Genomic DNA, 22,032 nt, shown 5'->3' on the forward strand with positions numbered 1-22,032 from the left:
TAAAATTCTGAACTGAACTTTCAAGGAGAGTTTGTTTACTCTTAGCTGTTCTACTCATCAGTAGAATTCTTTGTGTCTCGCACAGCTCCTATCATGGCAGAATATAATAATTTCTGACACATTTTCTGACATTCTGATATTATTGTCCTTATACAGTGTATGAAAATCAGAGCTAGGAAGTGTTCCTTGATTCTGTGCTCAGGTTTTTTTTCTTTTTTTTTTAACACTGAGTCACTACTGGTAATCAGAGGTTTATTCAGGCTTCTCAAAAGCACATCAGGACCAGATGCCAGAAACAGGCAGACATCTTTCATGAAAGGAAGTAGTAGTACTGAAGTAAACTGTATTGCACTAGAATAGATGATTCATTTTGAAAATTGATAACTCTGATACTAGGCAGACTCCATTGCATAATTCTTAGTGATGTGGCAACAGAAGTGGAAGAGCAGTTCAGAGCCACTCTTAATACTCTTGAGAGAGCAAATGCCTAATCAGCTAAAGGGAGACTAAAGAGGTGAAAATGTAGTCCAGATCTAACTGATGGCAGCTCAGTCAATTCGTGTCTGTAAGTGTGTCATGTAATGCAAGAGGAGTTCCGGCACTGAGCAGCACTAATGAAGGGCTAACACCTGTTTACTCCCTTCTTACTGCTAATGTAACGTCAGAAGGAAAACATCCAGAGAATAACTTCTGTTACTCCAAGTATAACCAATCTTTGCCTTTTACAACCTGATACTGTATCATTACCTGATGTTCTAGTTTGCATACTCTTGCCTATAACCATAGCAAACTTCTTTCTTAATTTTGTATCTCTCTTTGATCACATGCAGTCTCTTGCATCTCTCAAATGTATCATTGTGGTGTGACGGCTTTACTTTCTGATACCAGTCTCTGCTTTCAACTATTGAGTATGGGTTTTCTTGAGATAAGCCTTCACAAGGAGATCGATTCTTTTATCTGCATGCCCAACTGGTCTTACGTAGCGACAGGAGTAGAGATTGGATGTGTGCACAAACTAATGTTCTATGCCCAAGAGAAGATTAGATCTTAGAGGGAGGTGTCAGTCTACATCTCTCCCAGGTCAGAAGTCTGCTGAGAGCTGTAATGTTGTGTTCAGTTCAGGATGCTTCAGGGGAAAAAAAAGAAAGACAAATCCTGGGCAAGTTGAGTGAAGAGCCTCAGCAACACTCCTGTGTGGTATGCTCATTCTTTTTGTCACCTTTGGCTTTAGTTGGATTAAAGAAGCTTTTTAAGGAGCTAGGAGGAATGGGAACTACTTCAAGTAGAAACACCGAAGACATGAAAGGGTTAAAGTGTAAAAGGGAAATGCAGGTAGGACATCAGGGAAAAACATCCTTTATTTGAGGTGCATTAGCTGGTTGTTGGGGGCACTTGTTTGCCATGTAAAAAGTTACAAGTAAAGACTGCCGACTTCTGAAAATGGGGAACAAACTGCCCACCTGTCAGAGAAGGTTAGAGTGAGAGTGAGGTCAGTGCACAAGTAAAACGGGCAGGTCCACAAACTGGTACTGGTAAAATCATAGAACCATAGAATCGTTTAGGTTGGAAAAGACCTTTAAGATCATCCAGTCCAACCATTAACCCACACTACCAAGTCTACTCTAAGCCAATCAAGGGTAGACTAGATGCATTCTTTTGTTGAAAACACTTCTCCATTCAAAGTAGGAAGTTGAGAAGGATGTGGGGCTAGAGAGACTTGTAATGACAAAAGGTTTTACATAAAGCAGAAGGTAGAAGTCTTCTCTCTCACCCCTCTGTCCTGTTTGCCTGGCTTTCCCTGAGCAAAGAGCATGTTTGGAGGACACAGTTACTCTTTCAGATTGTTGTGTGAAGAAGGTGAGATTCTGTTGGGTAAAGAACCTGAGATTTTGGGGTGGTTGTTTCATTCAGGGAAGAAGTTCTGCTTTTGATATTTGATAGATGATTGACTTATTAGTGATTCTGCTATCTATAAATTAGACTTTTCAGACCGGATGAACTTACTTTCCTCCAAACAGTTAACTTACTCTAAAGTCAAAACCTCTTTTGTTGCTTGCAGATTGATATATAGCTATATAAGTTTACAATAGCAGAATGGTAGATTTGCTTTCTGATTAACTGAAGCAAAAACGAGACAGTGGATTTTTTTACGTAGATCAGAATTTGGATGTGCTGTTGAAGTTGACTTTCTGCAGTTATACTGTTGTTAAAAACATCCGTTGCCACTTCGTCTTGGAACAGACACACTGTTATTATTGCCGCTTTTCAAAATATGTGGCATGATAAAATGAGCTGTGGGAGTGTGCGCCTAGGAACAAATGGACTAAATCCAGCCTTTAATTTTTTTAGTCCCACTTTTAAGAAAAAAAGAAGTTGTTTGGGAAGAAAACAGGTCACTTTCCCCAGGTGATTGGTAGCTACTACTGCTAAGTTTAAGTAACGTCTTGTGTTTTTCCTCACAAGCACATTAGCTTAATTTGAAAAGCTAGTTGTAAATGAATTCTGTATGCAGTAATGTGTTGCAAGATTAAATAGTTACATAAACACAAAAATAAACAGTCCTAACCCTGCCTAGCAAGTGGATAAAAATCTTTTCTACGAGCAATAAACTGTTTATTAGATGTTCTTTTTAGTGCAATTTGTTCCTGAAATTGCCAGCACCCGTGCAAGCCAGATCAGTGTAGAAGCTGCTCTGCTGCGTAGATGTGTTGCACTAATCTTAACATTTCTAACTTGGGCAAGCTCGGTCATGACCAAAATTACAAAAAGGATTGTGTCAGTCTGTAACTGAGTAAATGTTTCCATGTGATGTATAGAACTAGATATGTGACCGTGACAGACCCTATTAACTGACGTTTGGGTGATTGTATCTGTATGAGGGTATATGCCTTCTGTAGCAAGATCTAAATTGAAAGTGAGGTGAATGGAGCTCAGGTGCTGTAAATCAGCACAGCTCCCTTCAGATTATGGCCATGTATGTTGGGAAGCATGGGAGAGCTGGAAGGGAGCTTCTAAATTAAGGTGGGAGCATTGCTGCTGTGAACAGAGTTCTGTAAAACCTTATCCTGGAGGGAGGTTTAGACTAATTCTGTTGTTGCATTAGACACATGACCAGAGGACAACAGGAAGAGCTATCGGCACCTTTGTCCATGACATGATCTTTCTCTTTTAGTCGAAGGATGTGGTCCACTATGGCTAGAGATAGGAATATAGATTAGGGAATTCGATGCTACCAACCCATGCAGCCCCTTTAAAAATACCTGCTGTTCCAGGCTACCACAGCTCAGTCTTCTCACAGCACATATAGAGGGGGCAAATTACCTGGAGGTCATAGGGGAAAGGAAGGAACGGGATAAACCATGCTGCGTTCAGGATTGCTTACACATTTATTTTTCAAAAAATGTTTTTATAAGAACTCGCAGCTTTTTGTAGGGTTCATTTCTCCCATACCTGTCTTCAGATAATGTGGTTTTGAGCAAACTAGAATCGTACTCGTCACTGAATGTATTTTGCTCTCTTCCTGAATGAAAGGAGCAGGGTTAAGTATTGTCCTCTCTTTTTGCCAACCATTGTTCAGAGCTGCAGAATGATCCTATGTGGGAAACTGCAACAAACATTAAAAAATACCTCAGTGCCTCTTCTGAGGATCCAGTAGGAATTATCAGGATATATTTGCTCGAAAACCTTTAGACATTATGTGGTACAGCTGATAAATGAATTATAAAATTTAAGAGAAGCAAGAGAAAAGTGACTTTGCTATTGTCTGAATAAAAAGAGCAGTAGCAATAACTGAACTTGATGCAGAGGGTTGAGTTTTCCTTCTGTGATACCGCTAGCTGACAGGGAGGGCATTTCCCCCCTCTTCTGCCCTGGGACTACTAGTGAACTACTTATGAAAATAATAAGGATTATTTTCTTTTCCTGGCAGAAGTGCGCTAAACTTGTGACCCATTTGTGGTGACAATCGTTAGCGACATCAACTTTGTTTTGTCGGCTCAGGGGGCTGAGCTAACATGACGTGGAAGAAGTCTTGCATCATCTCTGTCTGTTCCCTGCCCCTCTAAGCAAGAGGAACTCCACATCCTTTGGCTGACTTTTGGTGGGGCCTTGGACAGGGAGATGGGAGTGGGCTCCCTGTGCACAAGGTAGAGCTGCTTGTAAGTTGCTCTGTGCCTTTCTCCGTCACCTGTTGCTTTGTACCGCAGAGCGCAGTTGCTGGATGTTGGGCCGTACACTGGGACATGAAAACAGAGTTATTAAGGCTGAGTCTCTCATACCACACGGAAGCATTCTGAAAGCAAGATCTAGACTTGAACAATTTTGATTGTAATTGGAGAAGACAGTAATAGATCCATCATAACCTTGGTAACCTATTTGATTACTCAGTTTCAATGGGGAAATAAACATAACTGCTCCCAAATGTCTTCTCTCCTCTCCTTGTAAACATGATGGACTGTTTGCTTTTTAGTTGATATACATCCCTGTACTCTCAGTGCTTTCTTTGGTATTTATTATAGGCTTTCTCTTTCTCTTTTACATTCTCTCTCTCATCTTGATATTTTTGTAATCGTTAAAATACTTACAGGCTTTTATTATGTCGTTGCAGAGCTCTTACAGTAGAGATTCCAAAAATGCCTAGTCCTTGTTAATCAATTTTTCTAGCCCCTTTGATATTTGCTGGGTTTGCTATTCTTCATGTCCTTCCCAGATTCTGCCATCTTGTCAGTAATGACATTCCCAGTATGCTCAAATGTCTGCAGCATAAAACCCTCTGTGGAGAGCATGCAGTGCAGTATTACACAGTTCTGGTGAGCATGGGAAGATACTGTTGCCTTAGCGTGTTGTGATACGCTGCTTCTCAGCATTCAGTTCAAATTTAACTGACTTATCCTCTTGCTGTAATTTGATGAGTAAAACTTGCTGTCCATTATCTGTGCTGTCATGTTTAGAATTGCTGCCTTGTCTAGGTTTCTCACTCTATTGATTATTGTTTGGGATTTATTTAAAGCCTTCTAACTCCAGGAGACTTGCTGTGCCTGTGAGAGAAACACTTTCAAAAATTCATTGGAAAAAAGAGCTCTCTGCAAGATAGAAATCTCTCATTTGATCTTGGGAGAGAATTAAGACTGAAAGTTAAATCCTGCAGGAGAGCTAACTGCAAATAGTATTTGTGTAGGAATCAGATACAAAAGAAGAGGTGACCCAAGAAATGCAGTGAAAACTAAGAGTGGGTGATAAAGGCACTAAAGAGCTTGAAGCTTTTTAGTAAAGTAGAAAACAGAGTTCAGCACTAAAAGAAAAGATGTAGTGGAAAAGATACTCCTTGCCATTTTGAGTAATCTCAGTGATAGAGAAACCTCTGTGAATAAAGGACTAGGCCAAAATTGTGTCTTAGAACTTCAAAATCAATCTAGATGTTGTCTTGAGTTTTCCATATTTTGTCTGCATAGGTTTTACCTTCTGGTTTTAGCTGTAGAGAAAGAAAAGTAACCGGGAAGAGATATTTGCAGGCAAGGAAATAGAAATATTGTGAGTTGCTATTCTTTGTCTTTACTGAAGGGCAAAGGTTGAATGTCCAGTACATCCTAGTTGGTTTTTTTTGTTTCTGGGTTGTTGGGTTTTTTTTTTTTAAAAACCATGGGCTAGATTAGACAACTATATTTCATTTTCTTCTAACTCTGGGGGAGCTTGTTGGTTGCCATTAGTGAAGAGAGATGACTGTATACAGGTTTACTGTGCTAGTTAAGCAGCAAGTTACAAGTTCAACTGTAGTCATGTAAGCAATCAGGCTTTGGTTACCTTAGTATAACAAGGAATCTCATCTCAGCTGACTGTCCCTGGCTTTTGTTTTTGTTTTCTTTTTCCGAAGAATTCTAGGTAATCGAGTGGCAGAACTAGAAAAGAAATTAAGAACTTTGGAAATTGCTGGCTTGTGGAGTCTTCCAGGTTAGTAAAAATTCAGGAGAACAGCTTGCATTATTTAGTTTTCGAGGGTATATTTGCATTTAAGAAAAGGTTGGCTATAATTTTTTTTTTAATGACAGTTATTTTGCGAATGTGCTGTTCAGCACATTTGCAAAATTAGAAACCTCTAGTAAATGTTAAGTTCAAACCAAAAATCACTACTCTTTAAACTCTAAGTCAAATACATATACCGACAAAAAAAAGGTCTTAAATACAGGAAATAATAAAATTGTCTCCATAGTCTGCAGTCAAAAAAAAATTGTACTATTTTTTTTAAACAGTTGTATAAAATGATACACAGGATATTGGCCATTATGTTTTTCAACAGCTTTTATTTATTAATTTTGTACTTCTTGTAACTTCCATGGATTTTATTGCTGTATTTTTAATGTTTTTCTGTAGAACCATAAACTTGGAGAAATTGGAAATGTAAATGATCTTAAATTTTCTAGTCCATCTCTCCAGAACAGGCTTATTCCCTGTAGCATCCTAAGTATTGTATTTGGTTTTGAATTACTCAAGTAATGTGAGATTAATCTGCTTCCTAATACACCTCGCTGTTAGGAAAATGTGCAATATTTAATTTACTTTTTGCTTCTTTTCTTCCCATTACACCTAATTGTGTCTTCTTTAACCACTGTAAATTATGCTACTCCATTGTTGGTGTTTGCATCATTAGGCTTTGTTGTTTACAGCTTCCTATCAGTGCTATGAGGGGGTGGGAGGTACTGTGGGTTTAGGCTTCTATTTTTTTGGCTCTGTTTTTTTTCCACCTAACCTTCCATCTAGAAGAAAACATTTGACAAAGCTGAAGAGACCTTTTGAGAAACCTATGCTGTTGAACCGTTTGGCCTGATGTGGTGTATTTCCACTTTAGCTTGCCCGTTGTAGGCATTCTCAATCACCTTTCTGGAACTGGCTCTCTTATTGATGCTTTCCAGAACTGAAGGTCCTAAATTTGTTTTCATGGATTACTCTTCAGTTAGTCACCTAACATACATAGTATACTTAATGCATTTGTCCCTCCCCACATTTTCCAAAAGATGCAGGTGAAATATTCATCTAAGACCCTCCTAATGTGGTTTTTTTTTACATTAGTACAAATGTGTATCGTAAACTCACCAGTTTAAGGTACTGTAGGTTTTTTTCAAGAAGTGTTCTGTGGAATTCATACACTAACAAATGCAGCGTTTCTAATCTTCACAAAATGTATTTTAAAACATAGAAGAGTGGGAACTTCTTGCACCATTGTTGGTCTATGTAGGTAAGACATCAAATTAATGTTTATGCAATAACAACTGTCTCTTTCCTTCCTTTCTCTTGCTGCCTGAAGGCCTGAGCTACAATGTCTCAGTGGGATTTGGGAGTAGGTTCTGCTTGACGAATATTTTTAGTAACTGATTTTAGCAGTAATATTGTCACTGCATGTAAATAAATGGAAATGTTATCTGAACATTTTTATATCCAGCAGATTAAGATGTTCAGTCAAGTGAGTTAGATGACCACAAGAGAAACAGAGACTGCTCTACAACACAATTCCTTTAAACTGAGGAAAATAGAAAGAAAGGATGATCTTAAATTGTTGTAAAGGAATTTTACACTGGGTTGCAAGTTCTGTTGAGTCCCAAGGTTTGTTGATTTGCTGCTTGCCTTTTAAATCAAGAGTGCCCTTTTTTTTCCAAAGTGCGCTCTAGTCCCAAGGTGATCAGAAAGAGCCTTGCAACACCTGGTGGGTCACCAATTTTCTTTTCAGAGCGTGGAAAGCTTCCGCTCCATAAAACAGCAGCATGTGACAAATAGTGTGGGAACTACCACAGTGGACTCTGCAGCTGATTGTCGGCTTGGGTGAGGGGCAGAACATGGAGAGTATCTCATCTAGTCAGTCTTAAATCCAGAGAGAAAAAATTATTCTTTGGTTGCGAGTTGAACTTTTTGTCATTGGAAAAAATATGCAGATGAAAGCTGATGTTCAGTCTAGCACTGAAAGAAACACACATTATAAATTGCAGGTTTTTAATCTGAAGTTAATGTTCCTACTTAGGCATCATTGTCCATATAACATTTATAACATCCGCTGTTACCATGGTATTGATATCTTCCAAATGGTGTTAATAAATGATGTTAGTAAACTTTATCCTATTGAAGAAAGAGCTTGACCGCTTCTAATTTTTTGTTAGGTGACATATTTGTCATCTGCTTTTTGAGCAATGCATGAATGAACTATAGGGAAGCCGAATCAAGAGGAAGTGCATATTTAATTTTTGAAATGGTGAAACTGGTAGTGTAGTTCATTTTCTGTAGAAATTCTGCCTACCACAAACTTTAGCTTCCTCTGTTTGGAAAATGGGCTTTAATTAAACAAATCTCTTGTGAGGTTCATTGCTGAATAGAAAGCAAGCTTGGGCAGAGATTTGGCTCTGATTTTCTTTTTATGAGCCTACTTGCCTTGAGAAGGAAGCTGAGAATGTGATGTTTGCAGAAGCATTTAATTCTTTGCTCTGTCTTAGGTACATTGTGGTTCAAATATGCATGCATAAGAAGTTAAGTGTATTCAGTAATAGCACATAGTGAACACCACCTTACTCCTCTCACAATTTGATGTCACTAGATGCTCAGATAAGTAATTATGTATTTTTTTTAAATCTATCATTTCCTGAAAATTCCTGATTTCCACTGAAAAAAAGCCCAAGAAAAGAGCCGACCATGACTCAGCCTTTTTCTGTCTGGGATGGTAAGAAAGTTTTGGCACTGCCCTTTGCTCTGCAGTAATCAGCATGGAGCAGAGGCAAGGTAGAATTAATGGGCTCAGCAGCTGCTGTGGGTATAGCTAGTTACAGCGGTGTAGGGTGCAGCAGAGGTTATAAGAAGATACCCAACCCTGGAGAAGAAAATGAAGAATTTACTACTCCTGAAAACTTATTTGTCTGCTTATTTTGAGATGTGTATACTTTTCATTAAAGTCCTTGAAAAATTCATTAAATAGAGGAACACAAAGCTATGCAAGTTATGAAATTGAGCATACACAGCAGCTAATTGAAATTCCCTGTGTGTAATCCAACTTCAGCTCATGATTCACAGAATATAGTGCAGCAGTACCCCTATGTCCCTCCTTCATGAGTGGATATGAGTCGCTGTTAATAAATAAATATGCATCGGACTCTTTGGGCTACATCTGTTGCTTAGATGTGTGGATACAGAGCTTAGCTTTATTTTCTGTAACCAAGTTGGTTTTCAGAGAAAAATGTGAAAGTAAATGTGTTTACTGTGTAAATGTTGGCTGGAAGTCAAGAAGTTTCTTTTCTGAAGCTGGTCTTGCAATCTTCAGGGACTTTAGCTCAGTCTTTCTTAAAAAAAAAAGGAAAAAGACTCTGCTTTCTACTTTCCTGTTAAAGCCCCCCCCCAATTTTTTTATTCATCACCTTCTTGAATTTTACTTCCTCTGTTGAATTCTTTTGTATCTTTTTGGATATATGGCTACTTTTGACTGTGTATGAATATCTATTGGATGTTTTCATACCACTAGTTCCTTGTATGGTTTAGTTCTTCTTCCAACACAGAATTTCTTCACTGTTACAGGAAAGTGCATTTGTCTAGGGGCTTTTGCTTCTTGAAATAGCCATTGGATTTGTTTTGCTTTTTTTTTTTTTTCATTTTACTTAATTTTGTCTTACACTGGGGGCATTCTCCATTTTGCCGCTAGTTAATATTATTTTTTATTACTTGTTTTGGGAAGGCAGAATTCTGATACATAGTTGATAGGGGCATCAAAGCTTGACAAGATCCATGTTTCAAAAGCCTTAATTGCATTTGTATTGCTGCAGCATATACCCCAGCATGTTAAGGATATAAAAACGCCATTAATACCTTCAGGATCAAGCTGTTTACAGCCAGTGCTTTCAAAAGTAGTCAGGGATTGGGGTAGTCCAGTTAGACTCCATGGGAACAGCTTGACTTTCATTATTTCTTAGTAGGTACCAGAACTTTCTCAGAGCTGGATTTATTCTGGGTATCTCCTGACCTGGTGCTCTTTTGAAAGTCTTTGTCTTGGATGGGCGATTAGATTTAGGATGTTGCCTTAAGGTGAAACGTACAAACAGATTTAGAGGGGAGAAGTGGTTGTTACATAAATGTCCGTTCTTATGGAGATAAATAGAGCAGTAGCTTGCCGCCTCCCCAGCCATTACTTTTCGGTTGGCAGTTGTTCTGGAGGCCACACAAACACCACGCTTAGCTGATCTTGCACATTTCCTGCCATTTCCCCTCTAAGTTTAAGGTAGTGTCAGTCACTAAAAACATGAGCATCCTGAATAGTGGAGGACTTCCTAAAGGATCTGCAGGTGTTGCTTTCTGTATTGCTGAAATATGTAAAGACTAGGCATCTACAGCAGAGTCCTCAGCTGAAGAGTTTCTTGCACTATTTTGTCGGCAAAAGAGCTGGAAAATTGCCCTTTTCCATTTGGCTTAAGACAAAAATGCTCAGAAATGTTTTTGGAATTTTCAGATTAAAATCCCTCCTGCTCCCCAGCAGTGTATGCTTGTTTGCTCCTTCAGTTCTTCGTTATGCTAAGCTTTTAATATTTTTTTTAGGATAATATGTGTGTGAGTCTGTAGTGTAAAACTACATATGCGATATGACCAGGTTCATCATCGAGGCAGAGTAATAGAGAGTAAAGAGTCAGTGCTGAACACTTACTGGTAATAGCATGCAAATGATCCATTACTCTTTGTAAAACTTTTGGTATGATCTGATTATTAATATTCTGAATTGAATGCTAATTGCTAATATAATTTGCTGCATACGGTGCCTGGTCTTCTTTCAAAATCTGTCCTTTACTCAGTACTGCAGGTAAAAACATAGGCCTTTTCTGTATTTGACTTGCATATTCCAGCTCCAGTACAGAGTATTTTTTTCCATGCTGTAGAAGGATCATTTGAGATGCTTTTGCTGTTCTGTACTTTTCAGTAACATTGCAGAAAAAATTGTAGGATATGTTTGAATATCATTAGTGCACAATGGATGTAATTGGTGAATTAATAGTTCTACCACTTTGATTGTTTCAGGTGGAAAGGATACCATAACGTTCAGTGACCCAACCTTGCCTGTTATACAGCGGTCCAGGTCACCGTTGTTAGCGTTTACTGACAAGCCACAGAAAACTGAAGTACAAGGTGAGCTTCTGGAACGTAAGGAACGTGATGAGAGCTGAGCACTCATTTCTTTCCAAATAAAAAGTAATAAATTTTCATGATGGGATAGCAGGAGGCAAAGTTTCAGTGGTCACAGAGATTGAATAAATCATCCACAAGTAAAACGGATAGATGGTCCCAGTACAAATAGCAAAGAAACAACTGAGAAATGACTGTTGAATAGATTGTACAGGGCTAGGGATCAGGTCTTATACCTCAAAGAATTTTCCTGCCAGATAACTTGATACTGTGAGAAGTTATTCATGCCATCTATGTTACAGTTAACTGCCTCCTGCTCTTTTTTGCTCAGTTAAAATGCACAGTAGGAAAGCAGTCTGTGGAACTCGCTTAGCACTTTCCTGCATTATAGCTGATATCTAGATGAAAGGCTTCCTGATTGCGCCCGGTAAATTGAAATACCCGACTCGTTTTCCCAGAGAAATTGACTGCTTTTTTTTTTATAGTCTTGCATGTGTTTTGTTAAAAATCCTTCCCCAATAGCAAGCTTTAACATCTCTCCAAAGTCAAGCTTAACTTTATTTGACAGTAGCGGAAGATAGTGTTTTGCCGATAACCTTGATTTTTTTTTTTCCCCTTAGTTTTTCATAATGGATGGGAGATGGATTATTATGCTTGCCTATCGGCATTTGGATAAGCTCTTTAATGGGCATAACATTTTGGTATGCCCAGATCTTACTCAGCTAACCATGAAGCATCATAAACAATTTATTTGTTAGTCCTGAAACTAAATAGATTGTGGCTTAATTTTGACTTTATTATCCATGTCATCATCTGATAAAACTTGACAGCCAGACTGATCGTTTTTTATAATCTTGATCAGCTGATATTTTTGCTAAAAATAAGAAGTGAAACTATAGTGAATAGTTCTCTGGTGAGTAATAATAACTCATAAATATTCATTTTTTGCGTGCTTAATCATTGATTTTTAATTAAATCTGCAGTTACTGAAAGTATTTACTTGGTGGCATTACGCTCTTTCCTTTACGTATTTGTCCTAGGTGAGGTTGGTATTACAGTTTTGATTAAAGCTGCCTGTCAAATCTCATCAGACCCTGTTTCTGTTGCTTTGTAATACTGCCAAACTTTAGCTCTCTGGGCTGAAGCTTTCCATGTTGTGTTTTCTACTTCAGCTGATTTTTTTTAATGTCAGCCAAATCACTTTTTTGTGTTAAATTCTGATGACCGCATGTGTTTTTTGGTTTTGGGGTTTTTTGTTTGTTTTGGTTTATTTAAAAAAAAAAAATCCAAGCATTTGCTATATGTATAATTGAAAGGAGTTTGAAATCTGGGGAAAAGGTTTCTGCCCTGAGAAAACAGGCTGGAGTTTCCACCCCATTCTAAACCATTCACTTTCAGATCTCATCTGCTAAAACCAACAAAAACCAAACCAACGATTCTGTTGAGCTTGCTTCATGCCACCAAAGCTGGTAAAACTCTGCATGTACCATTCCTTCAAGACAATGTAAACCTAGAGGGGAGAAAACCTGGAGCAGAGAGGACAGGAAGGCTGAGATCAGGACTCTCAAGTGGTGGGAGGACTAGAGTAGATGGGGATTGACAGAGTCGAAGGAAGTCTGAGTGAGGGGGGACTTGCATCTGGCTGAGCAGAGGTCAGAGCACAGGAGCGAGGGATCAAAATGCTGACAGTGAAAGCAAGGTGTGATAAAAAAGATTGAAAGGTGGATGGAAAATGGGCAGAGTGAGTGTAGGGACTGGATAAACAAAAGGATACAGGGTGGGAGCAGAGAGCTAGGCAGGGTAAGAGAAGAGTAGAATGAAACAACCTTGGAAAGGAAAAGGCAGACAAGGATTAGGCCTGTGGTAGTCATGAGGAGAATCTGCTCCCAGTAGGTCGTCACCCTCTTTCCCCCTCCCCATCCTATAACTGTAAGAGGGCCAAGATCAATCACAGAAATCCTGTCATTAAACTGGAGTAGGGTAAGAAATTACTGTTCTGCCTGCACAAACAGCTTGGGGTTTTTTGCTTGTGGCTCAGTATACCTGATAACCTGCAGTGAGAACTCAGACAAAACTCACCTCTGTGATAGTTTAAATAAACTGGGCCGACTTTTCAGTGACACAGATGAGCACACACATACTACCAGCTGTGCAGGGGATGCCACAGCTTCTAGCAGTAGGTGGAGCAATAATAACTTCTTCTGTTGCTCCAGATCCTTTTTCTGGAGCATGTTTGGGGCTGCCATCTTCCCTTTGAGCCCTGGAAAGGAAGCAGTGTGTTTCCAGCTGTAGAGCATGTCCCTGTGCTTGAAGTCACACAGCTCCTCTGCAGTCAGCAGCTATATGGGAGTGACACACCGAGTCACCTTTTGTGCCACTTTGCATAGAGAATGACTGTCTGTTGTTAAGTTTTAGGAACTTGGTGCATATTGCAATTTTTCATCTATACAGTGTACCTCCAAAATCTGGGGGAGCTTGGCAGCTGGGAAAAAGATAGGAATGTGTTCATCTGCCTTCATTTACCAAGCAAGTATGCCCTTGGTTTAAAAGTGTTCCAGAACTAAAACCAAAACCACTTTTGTTTTCCTATTAGTTGAATGTTCAATTGAGTGAAAACAGTTGATACGCAGAATAGCAATGAAATTCTTACATATCTTTTAAATACCTTTAAAGCCTAGGCCTGATATCATGTCGGTCAGCTATGGTCCTTTAAATAGTACCATTGATATTTGGTGCCTCTTTTGCCCAGGAAATATTTTTAGCTTTTGCACTAACATGCATTCTTTATCAGAACTTTCTATAATACATCAAATGTGCTCTAACTACATCTACAGATAATCAGAGGGCTTTTTTATCTAATCTGTCTGCTTACCCTGATCTCATCAAGGCCTGTTTTAGTCTGTACTTGTTATCATTGTTTCAGTTAAGCTGGATGGTAGAAATCTGTAGGATATACTGTGCAGTTCCTGTGTGAAAATGCGTAATGACATAGTACAATCATGAATTAAAGACTCTCGTGTGCCACCAAATCTCACTTAATCCAATGCCCAGGATGGATAGTGTCGTGGGATAGATTGTACTTGAGCATCACAGCTGCTAAGGAACAGCTATTCAGGTTCTTTTCCTCTTCATTGTTGAGTGCATTGTTCCTGCTGTATTGCCTCTGTGCTATTTCAAGCATTCCCTGAAGACGGAAGTACCGTTTTTCTATGAACTTTTCTCTGGTGTTCTAGTGCTTTGAAATAATTTGTCTTCAGAAAATTGCAGCAAGGTGATGGGATGGGATCGTGTTATCCCACTGGAGAGGGAAGAAACTGAGGCATGCAAAGAATAAGGTAGAGTCCCTGGTAATTTTGAGTGCCAATTTGAGGTACATAAGTTTTGGCTCTTTTTTGAGTATGTGTGTTCAGATGTGCAGTGCTGCAAATCAAACTCCTAGGTTTCCAGCTGAGTGCTCAGATAATGAGGATTAGATCCAGTGGGTGATCACCTTTTGAAAGCTAATTTATCCCTGCCTTTTCCACAGACTTAAATTCCAGCTCTTCAGAGTAGCATTCCTAGCTTCCTTAATGGTAGTAAGAGTGTCTGTTGCCTTCATGCCAACCCCTGTCTCAGTCACTCAGCAGCTCCCAAATTATAAATGAGGCGGGTCTGATAGAGACGGTAGGCTCCTGTATTGTGTGGCTCTGATCCCTCCCTGCAGCCAGGCTGCCCTGTGCAGTGCGTGAGGCAGAATTCCTGCGGGAGAAATAGAGTAAATGCTCATGTACGAAAAGGTAATGCGTATGCATGACAAGAGTCATTTTAAGCTGTCAATGCAGCCATACTTCTGGCATTTCCTAATTCTTCTTACCTGACTTCACAAGCTTATTTTCAGTGAGCCTTTTTGTCCTTAACTGAGATGAGGACAAATTCTCTCTCTTTCTCAAAGCTGTTTGTTTACACATTGATGTTTTCTTTATTCTGACACTTTGTTCAGTGTTTGCCTTTTGGTATAATGGTATATTTAAAATTCTTCCACTGCTGCTTTGTTTTATGCTGTTACCTGAATTAGAATAATCTTTTATGTTAGGAGAAATGTTGCAGGACCAATAATAAAACTTCATTATTGGATGAAAGCCTGTGAAAAGCTCCAAATAAATGGAGCTTGTGTTAACCCCCGAAAGTGGTAGTGATGTGGGGATTAATGTTAAGCTGTGCCACAAATTTCTGTAGCTGAGTGCCGTGCTCAGAGTTGACACTCCTTTGAAAAATTTGCCTGACCCTGCTGTTCTACAGTACGGTATCAACTATGGCTCTTTTAGACTTGTTGGTGTTAGGGAAGGACAGGCTCCGAAACAGGGCCACATCCAGCAAGAAACTTAGTGTTGATTGCTTATCATCTAAGAAATGGGCCTGGGATGGGATAGGGAACCACTCCTTGAAATTCCGTGCTGAGGTAAACATCTCTGGGGCCTGGCACTGGTGGTGACGGTCTTCAGGTCAGATACATAATAAATACCTGTGACTGACTAGAGCATCTCGCTGTTCCATTTCTCTTTCAGCAAAACAGAAGGCAGAACGTGATGAAACTTGTGCTGTTGCAAGTGAGTCCCTGGCTCCGGAGGGAACAAACTTAAATAACAGAAACCAAAATAAACATTTTTATCCTTCATTACCCCAGCTACCTTCCGAGGAAGAAGAAATAAACAAGCTCGGAAGTCAGATAATTAAACTGACAGAGCAGGCAGTTGCAGAACTGGAAGGGAAAAGAGCAGGTGCTTCCACAGGAGAGCAGAACACGGTGGTTGGAGCAGAGCTTAATGGTTCATCTGAGGGAGAGTTCCCACTTCCCAGCCCTGACCCATCTGACCCCACAGATCCCTCAAACTCAGAGAACGAACAAACAGCTGAAACTGAGGCCTTGAAGGACAATGACGAAACCTCAGAGAGCGATTGTGAAATCCCAAATGAAAGAGGGGATCAAAATAGCAGCACCGTGGATGTGGTGCGTACTGAGGACCCTGGAAGGCATGGAGGGCTCAGCGTTACAACTGCGCACACAAATAACAGCTTTGAGGAGTTCTCTGAATCTGAAAACAAGAAACCATCTGATCCTGCTGAAAACTGTGAATATTTGGATAACAGTTTGGCTTGAGGTACGAAATCCAGGCCCTCGAGCATCTCGCTGTAATCCTTTTGCAGTGTCTGTGCTGCTGCAAATATGATCAGTGAAACAGTGTGCTGTAGGATTGATTTTTACATTGAACTGTTACTACTTGTCTAATAAAGGTGTTTTTCTGTTAGTTTTGGCTACAGTGTACCAAAAATGTAAATTACCTAAGGGAAAGAATTAGTGATGAGGTTTAATCATGCTGGGTTTTTGTAATGATTTGAAGTTTCTACATAGATTGATGTCATTTACTTTAGTGTAGCAAAGAGACCAGTGATAACGATTTATCATGTTATCACAAGGCTTCTGTAATGTGTATGGTCCTAGTGCCGGACTGTATTTTAATGGTTAGAAGTGTCTTCCAAGGATGAAAAATTTGGAGTGGTAAATTGAGAAGCATCTTAAGGCTGCAAGCTTTTGCTTGTTTCTCAGACTATGTTCTATTTCTCTTTACATACAGTGACTGCAAGTACATCCTTAGAATAAAATCACTGCTCCCTTATAGGAAGTTTCTGAAAACCATCCCTGCGTGTATATAGTTCTCTCATTACAAACCTTTATATCTTCTTAACTGTACAAAATTTTTCCTTCCCTCTCTCAGCTCATCTCATGAAAATGCAGGGAGTTATTTCAGCAGATACGGAGAGCCCAGTTTAATGAAGCTCTGAAGGAAACATCATCAGAGAAGCCAGAATTCCTTCTGTGAGAAACGGCAATGCTGTTCCAAAGCAAGGAGAACAGCAAGAGGAGAACCGGTGATGCCCTGTCCACCTACGTGGCTCTCTCAGATACTGGAATTGCATTCCTCAGCTTACAGGAGCTGGAACAGCCCTCAGGCTGAGTAACAGGTGGTAGATTTCAGCCTACTCCATCTGTGCCCTCCTTTAAAAAAAGGCATCTGTGTCTTTTTATTTTCTTATGTTTTGGAATTAAGGATAACTCTTCGTTTCCTCCTCATTTCACCAGTCTGTGGTGTGGTAGAAGGTTTATTTGCATTGTTGCCGCTTTCTTAAACTTCTTCCCTTATTGATGTTTAGTCATAGGAAAACATTCCTATAATAACTGGGGAAAAGGGAGGCTGCTGTGTCATTCCCTAGCTCGCTCCTGATGCTGGAGCTGTGCCACTCTGCTCCTAGGAAGGCAGCAACAAGGGAATACTTAACGTTGAAGTTAGCAGCTGTTGGAGAAGGGGAGGCACGTCCTTCCTCTCCTGTTTGTAGCATAAGGAATAGTCTCTGCAGCTGTGGAGCTTCTATGGGCCAGCAGCCGTCAAGGCAATTTTTCTGCTGGCTTGGGACCTAATTGTCTGTAAATGTTCATTTCTCACTCCTAGAACTTGAAACCAATCAGAGAGAATTAAACCAAATTTAATAAAATACTACTAATAAAAAGGAAAATCCCTCCCAGATTGAGTCCTCCTTTGACAAATAACTGCCAGCTGCAAATTTTTACAGCCCACTTGTCAGCTACTGAATAAACAGAGTTTATATTAGCAATACTGACAAACTCTTCTGTATACGGAAGATGAGCTAGCAGGTGCTGCCATAATCAAGGTGTCAGAGTCCATGAACAGTTTGTATTCAGCAGAAGAAAGGCTGTATGTAAATTATTACATATAAATATAAGGAACGATGGTGGGAAGGTGAAAACTGTGGCTTGTATCTGTTCTCATGTGTTTTCCCTAGCAGGTGTGTTCATGTAACCCTTTCGGTGTCTGTCTGCAGGCAATAAACCCATACTCACAGTGCTCCTCAAATATGTTTCCTTTCTCTTTAAAGGTAATTTGACATTGCAGCATCTCACTGATATTAAGCAGCAGCCCCTAGGAACAAAAATCACCTGTATATTTAAGCGTATTGGGGACATGAAGCAGTAAAAAGTTTTTCTTTCATTATCTTGATCATCATTTAACTTCCTTATCACCTGAAAAACCAAGAAGAGTTTAAGTATTTGAAAGATTGTTATGCTGTTCCCATTAATTGTAACTGACTACATTATTGACTCGTTTATATGACAGTACTGACAAGTCAGAAGAGAAATAGCGGCAGAAACTGAAATCTCCAGGAGACTGTGGCAGGATTTTTTCCTGTAATGCTTGAATGTCACATGAAGTAGCATTTTATTCAAGATGTATTCTTTTCCATCTTTCACAGACTAATCCTGCGCAGAGCTAAATATCAGTGCAGTCAGAACTGAAGCAAGTGAATAAGGTCAAGATTTCAGGTAGCTGAGCTCAGAAATGTTGAGGGTGTTATATTGTTTCCCTGTCCTGTGCCTTTCCTGACCCACAGTTGTGTGAGTTAGCATTTTGCTCCTGGTCCCTTAACAGCCAGTTAATGCTATTAATTAATGAAGAGCTTGGTGCAAAAATTCGAGCAGGTAGAAGCAGTGCTGGACCAACAGCTTTTTAGTGCCTCATTCGTTGATTCTTTTTAGTATGGTTTTTCTGTGAGAACATAGTGATGCACAACCCAACAATTAGGGCATCTTGGTAATTATCCTCACACCATTCTCCCTTTTAGATGCCATTTTTGTATCTTTGAAATCATTACATTCCAGTGAGATATCTAGATATCTGGAAACCTCATTTTTAGTGCTATATCACTGCTGCAATACTGTCCCTCTCCTTTCTGCCCTAGTGAATGTGTATTCTACCTACATTTTTAGCGTTCTCCCAGGAACACAAGACTTCAAAACCAGGAGACTTGTAAAAGTAAGGCATCTTTGCTGCGTTATGTGATAACTAATTGAATATTCTTGTCAGTATCTTCCTTGGATATTGCTTTAATTGATATTGTTGTGCTATTAGAATGATGATTTTTTTCCCCAGTAAATTAATTAGTGTTTTGTTGTGGAATCAACACTACTTTAGGTTTTTCAGGGTGAGGGGGTGGGGGTGGGGGGTTTGATGGCTTTTTTTTCCCCAGACTTGTGTTCCCTTTTTCTAGGACTTCAGAAATGCAGAAATTGCATCCAGATATGTAAGCCTTTTTGGTATTGGGCTCTGGGGAAGCAAACTGGGAAGGGAATGTTGTGGTAGGGGTATGGAGAAGATGCATTTCGCAAACTGATTTTAAGGAGGTTGTCTCACCTAAAAGTGAATTCATGCATGATCTGTGAGAAGGATTTCATTTGAAAGTACGATGTGGTTATTTGAAAAACAATGTTCACTGAATTGGTAAAATAAGTGTGGAAAATGACAGGCTAAGAAGCATCTTTTAGAATGCTGCTTCTTTTTCTAAGTGAGACTATTTTTAAGCATATGGGAATTTGTATAATAAAGACAGTGGAATTTCTTTAATCCATATGAGCTCAGGAATGTATTTCAAAATCTTAACTGAGATTAAGTTGAAAGTCTGCTACATTTCTAAAAGATAGGATTTTGTTTACCAGCTTCTGTTTTGTAGTTTGACTTGCTAAATTATGCAGTTTAATTTATTTGCAGACCTCTCTTTTGTTGCTGCCTGGATTAACTGCACAATATGGTTCAACTATATTAATACATTTTGTCATCTTTAATAAAAACACTTCCTGATACGCTTGCTGTACCTGCCTGTTTCCTTTTCTCTTCTCAGTATCAGATGAATGATAGTCATGAGGTACTGTTTTAGTATTTTCAGTGAGTTGTGTTAAATTTAAAAAGTAAAGCTTTACTGAGTGAGAGTTTTAAGTCTGAAAATTATCTGACTTAAATCTTTTCACTGTCACTTCTCCCAGTCTAAATTGACTGATTTACTTCCTACATTTTTGTATGAAGACACACACTCAGGGGTTTTTGCTTTGAAAATAATATTTATCTCTGATCTGGTAACTTTATCATAATTGTCTAAGCAGCATTAAAACTTCTGTATACAACTTAGTTACTAACAGGCACAAACTAGAGGCTTCAGGGAATTTTTGCTGGGAGTGATGGTAAACTGGAGTATTTCTTTTAAGCCTGCTTTCAGATGTAAATAGTGTGACTTAGCTATAGCCATGTGGACAATTTAAAATAGTTAAGAAGCCTATATACGTTTGACAATAAAACCTGAAAATGCAAGTAGAATAACGTAATGGGTCTAAGTTTAAAACAGAAATGTCTGTACTTTCCTGTATTTTTAGGGGAAGCCCATTATCCAGGTCTTGCAACACAACACCCAACACTGTTGAAAGCATAGAGGTCTTTTTGCCTTTCAGATTTGAAGCTAAATAGAGGATAGTGGCTAATGAGAGGCAATTTCTTAATAACTTTTTTTCCCTTTGGTATCTAACTTACGATCCCTTAGGAGCCCCTTACAGTGCACAGACTCTTTACAGACTACTGACAGTATCTGTTAGCACTCATACTTAAATGCATTCAACTCCCAAACTGCATAAAAGGGAATCTCTTCAAGAAAATACATCACAGTGTTGAGTTGATGCTGGTTTTATTGATGGGCTTACAGAAAGGAGGCTCTACAAAGTGACACGCATTTCTCAGAGGAGCAAGCGAATGGCAATGGGAATCCTTTAGCCGTGTATCTCAGTGGCCAGTGGCGCAGCCTAAGGTACTTTGTGCTGCCCAGGCCGTAGCTGGCTCGTTGGTCTTCGCTTGAGCCTGGTTCTACGTGCGTTTGTGGAGCCCTCTCTTCTTCTTCTCTGTAACCTCAGACAGTTTCTCTTCCCACAAGTTCTTGTTGCATATCCCAATCACGCAGCAAGCCAGACGTTTCCCAGCATTTCCATTTTCCAAACTGGCCTTATTGTTGCCCTTGCCCATGTCGTCTTCCTGCTCGTGGATCACAACGGATCTGCCCATGACGGAATACGGACCAAACATAGTGGCAAGGAGATTTGTTTTGTATTTTCTGATTTTGCCATCTTTAGGAGAAAAGTTGCCGAAATCCCCGGGGTGACGGGGGTGATTCACACTGAAAGGGTTATAGTGTCCTCCTGTAGAATCACAGCCGTTGCTGAGATCCCCAAGCTCGTGGATGTGTATAGCTCTACCAGACTGATTATTATCCAACGGAAACCCATCCAAGTAAAAAATGGCTTCTAATCTTCCATATGAGTAATACTGTCTGAATAAGACTTGTCCAGTCACTTGTGGCTTGTCAGCGTCTATTTTGGAGCTGGGCTTCATTTCACAAGTGGCGTAAATCACCCCATCAGTCTCATTACCAGGCATTACCGGATAGAGCATACTCTGCCAGAGGTCGTTCACTTTTTTCTGTATGTCATGAAATAACTCTTGGCTTGGATGAGTTTCTTTGTCTGTCGTGACACCAGAGGCAGACAGGGCAAGCCCAGTGACCAGGGAAAGAAGCAGAAGCATCTTGGCAGTTCAGAGCCTGCAAAAGGTACGAGAAACTACGAAGAATTAGGGACGTTTTGCAGCAGCATGGCTGGACAGAAAGGCACGCAGCCTGTGGCGGGGCTGACCAAAACAGCAGGAGCATGGCCCCGGTGGACTGCTGCTTTCTAAAGCTGTCTAATGGGACGAACAGAAACTAAATCAGAATGCATACACGTTTAAACACATACAACTGACACCCATGACTAAAAAGAAATGCTAGTGATCCTCTATTTTACACTAGATCTTGATCTTAAAAACTGTCTCTGTTTCCTTGCAGGAAGCAAGTAAGCCAAAGTGCTGTTAAATCTATTTTTGAGTTTGTATTAAGACTTTTCTCCTACAAATTCCAGCAAGAGAGTTTGCCAGGAGGCTTTTTTTTTTGTTCCATCTGCTTAACCGCTAGTTAGGCATTACAAACAAAAAGTAAAAATCC

General features: G+C 39.6%; 2 protein-coding genes across 2 annotated transcripts in view; one reads left to right on the forward strand and one right to left on the reverse strand.

Moving 5' to 3' along the window:
- Positions 1–19,136, forward strand: part of CCDC149 (coiled-coil domain containing 149) — a 52,979-nt gene extending 33,843 nt beyond the window's left edge. The window contains exons 10-13 of the mRNA XM_075709007.1: positions 5,870–5,946; positions 11,026–11,133; positions 15,675–16,268; positions 16,884–19,136. Of these exons, the coding sequence (XP_075565122.1) occupies positions 5,870–5,946; positions 11,026–11,133; positions 15,675–16,267 (778 nt within the window). The 3' untranslated portion in view covers position 16,268; positions 16,884–19,136. The remainder of the gene's footprint in view (positions 1–5,869; positions 5,947–11,025; positions 11,134–15,674; positions 16,269–16,883) is intronic.
- Positions 19,137–20,864: 1,728 nt separating this feature from the next.
- SOD3 (superoxide dismutase 3) lies at positions 20,865–21,578 on the reverse strand. The gene has a single exon (XM_009480641.2). The coding sequence runs from the start codon at positions 21,576–21,578 to the stop codon at positions 20,865–20,867; it is 714 nt and encodes a 237-aa protein (XP_009478916.1).
- Between the last annotated feature and the right edge of the window lie 454 nt (positions 21,579–22,032).

This window comes from Pelecanus crispus, chromosome 4 (assembly GCF_030463565.1).
Source record: "Pelecanus crispus isolate bPelCri1 chromosome 4, bPelCri1.pri, whole genome shotgun sequence".
Classification (NCBI taxonomy): Eukaryota; Metazoa; Chordata; class Aves; order Pelecaniformes; family Pelecanidae; genus Pelecanus; species Pelecanus crispus.

Excerpts from the sequence above, each read along its gene's own strand:
- SOD3 (XM_009480641.2), bottom strand. The coding sequence starts at position 21,578 with ATGCTTCTGCTTCTTTCCCTGGTCACTGGGCTTGCCCTGTCTGCCTCT.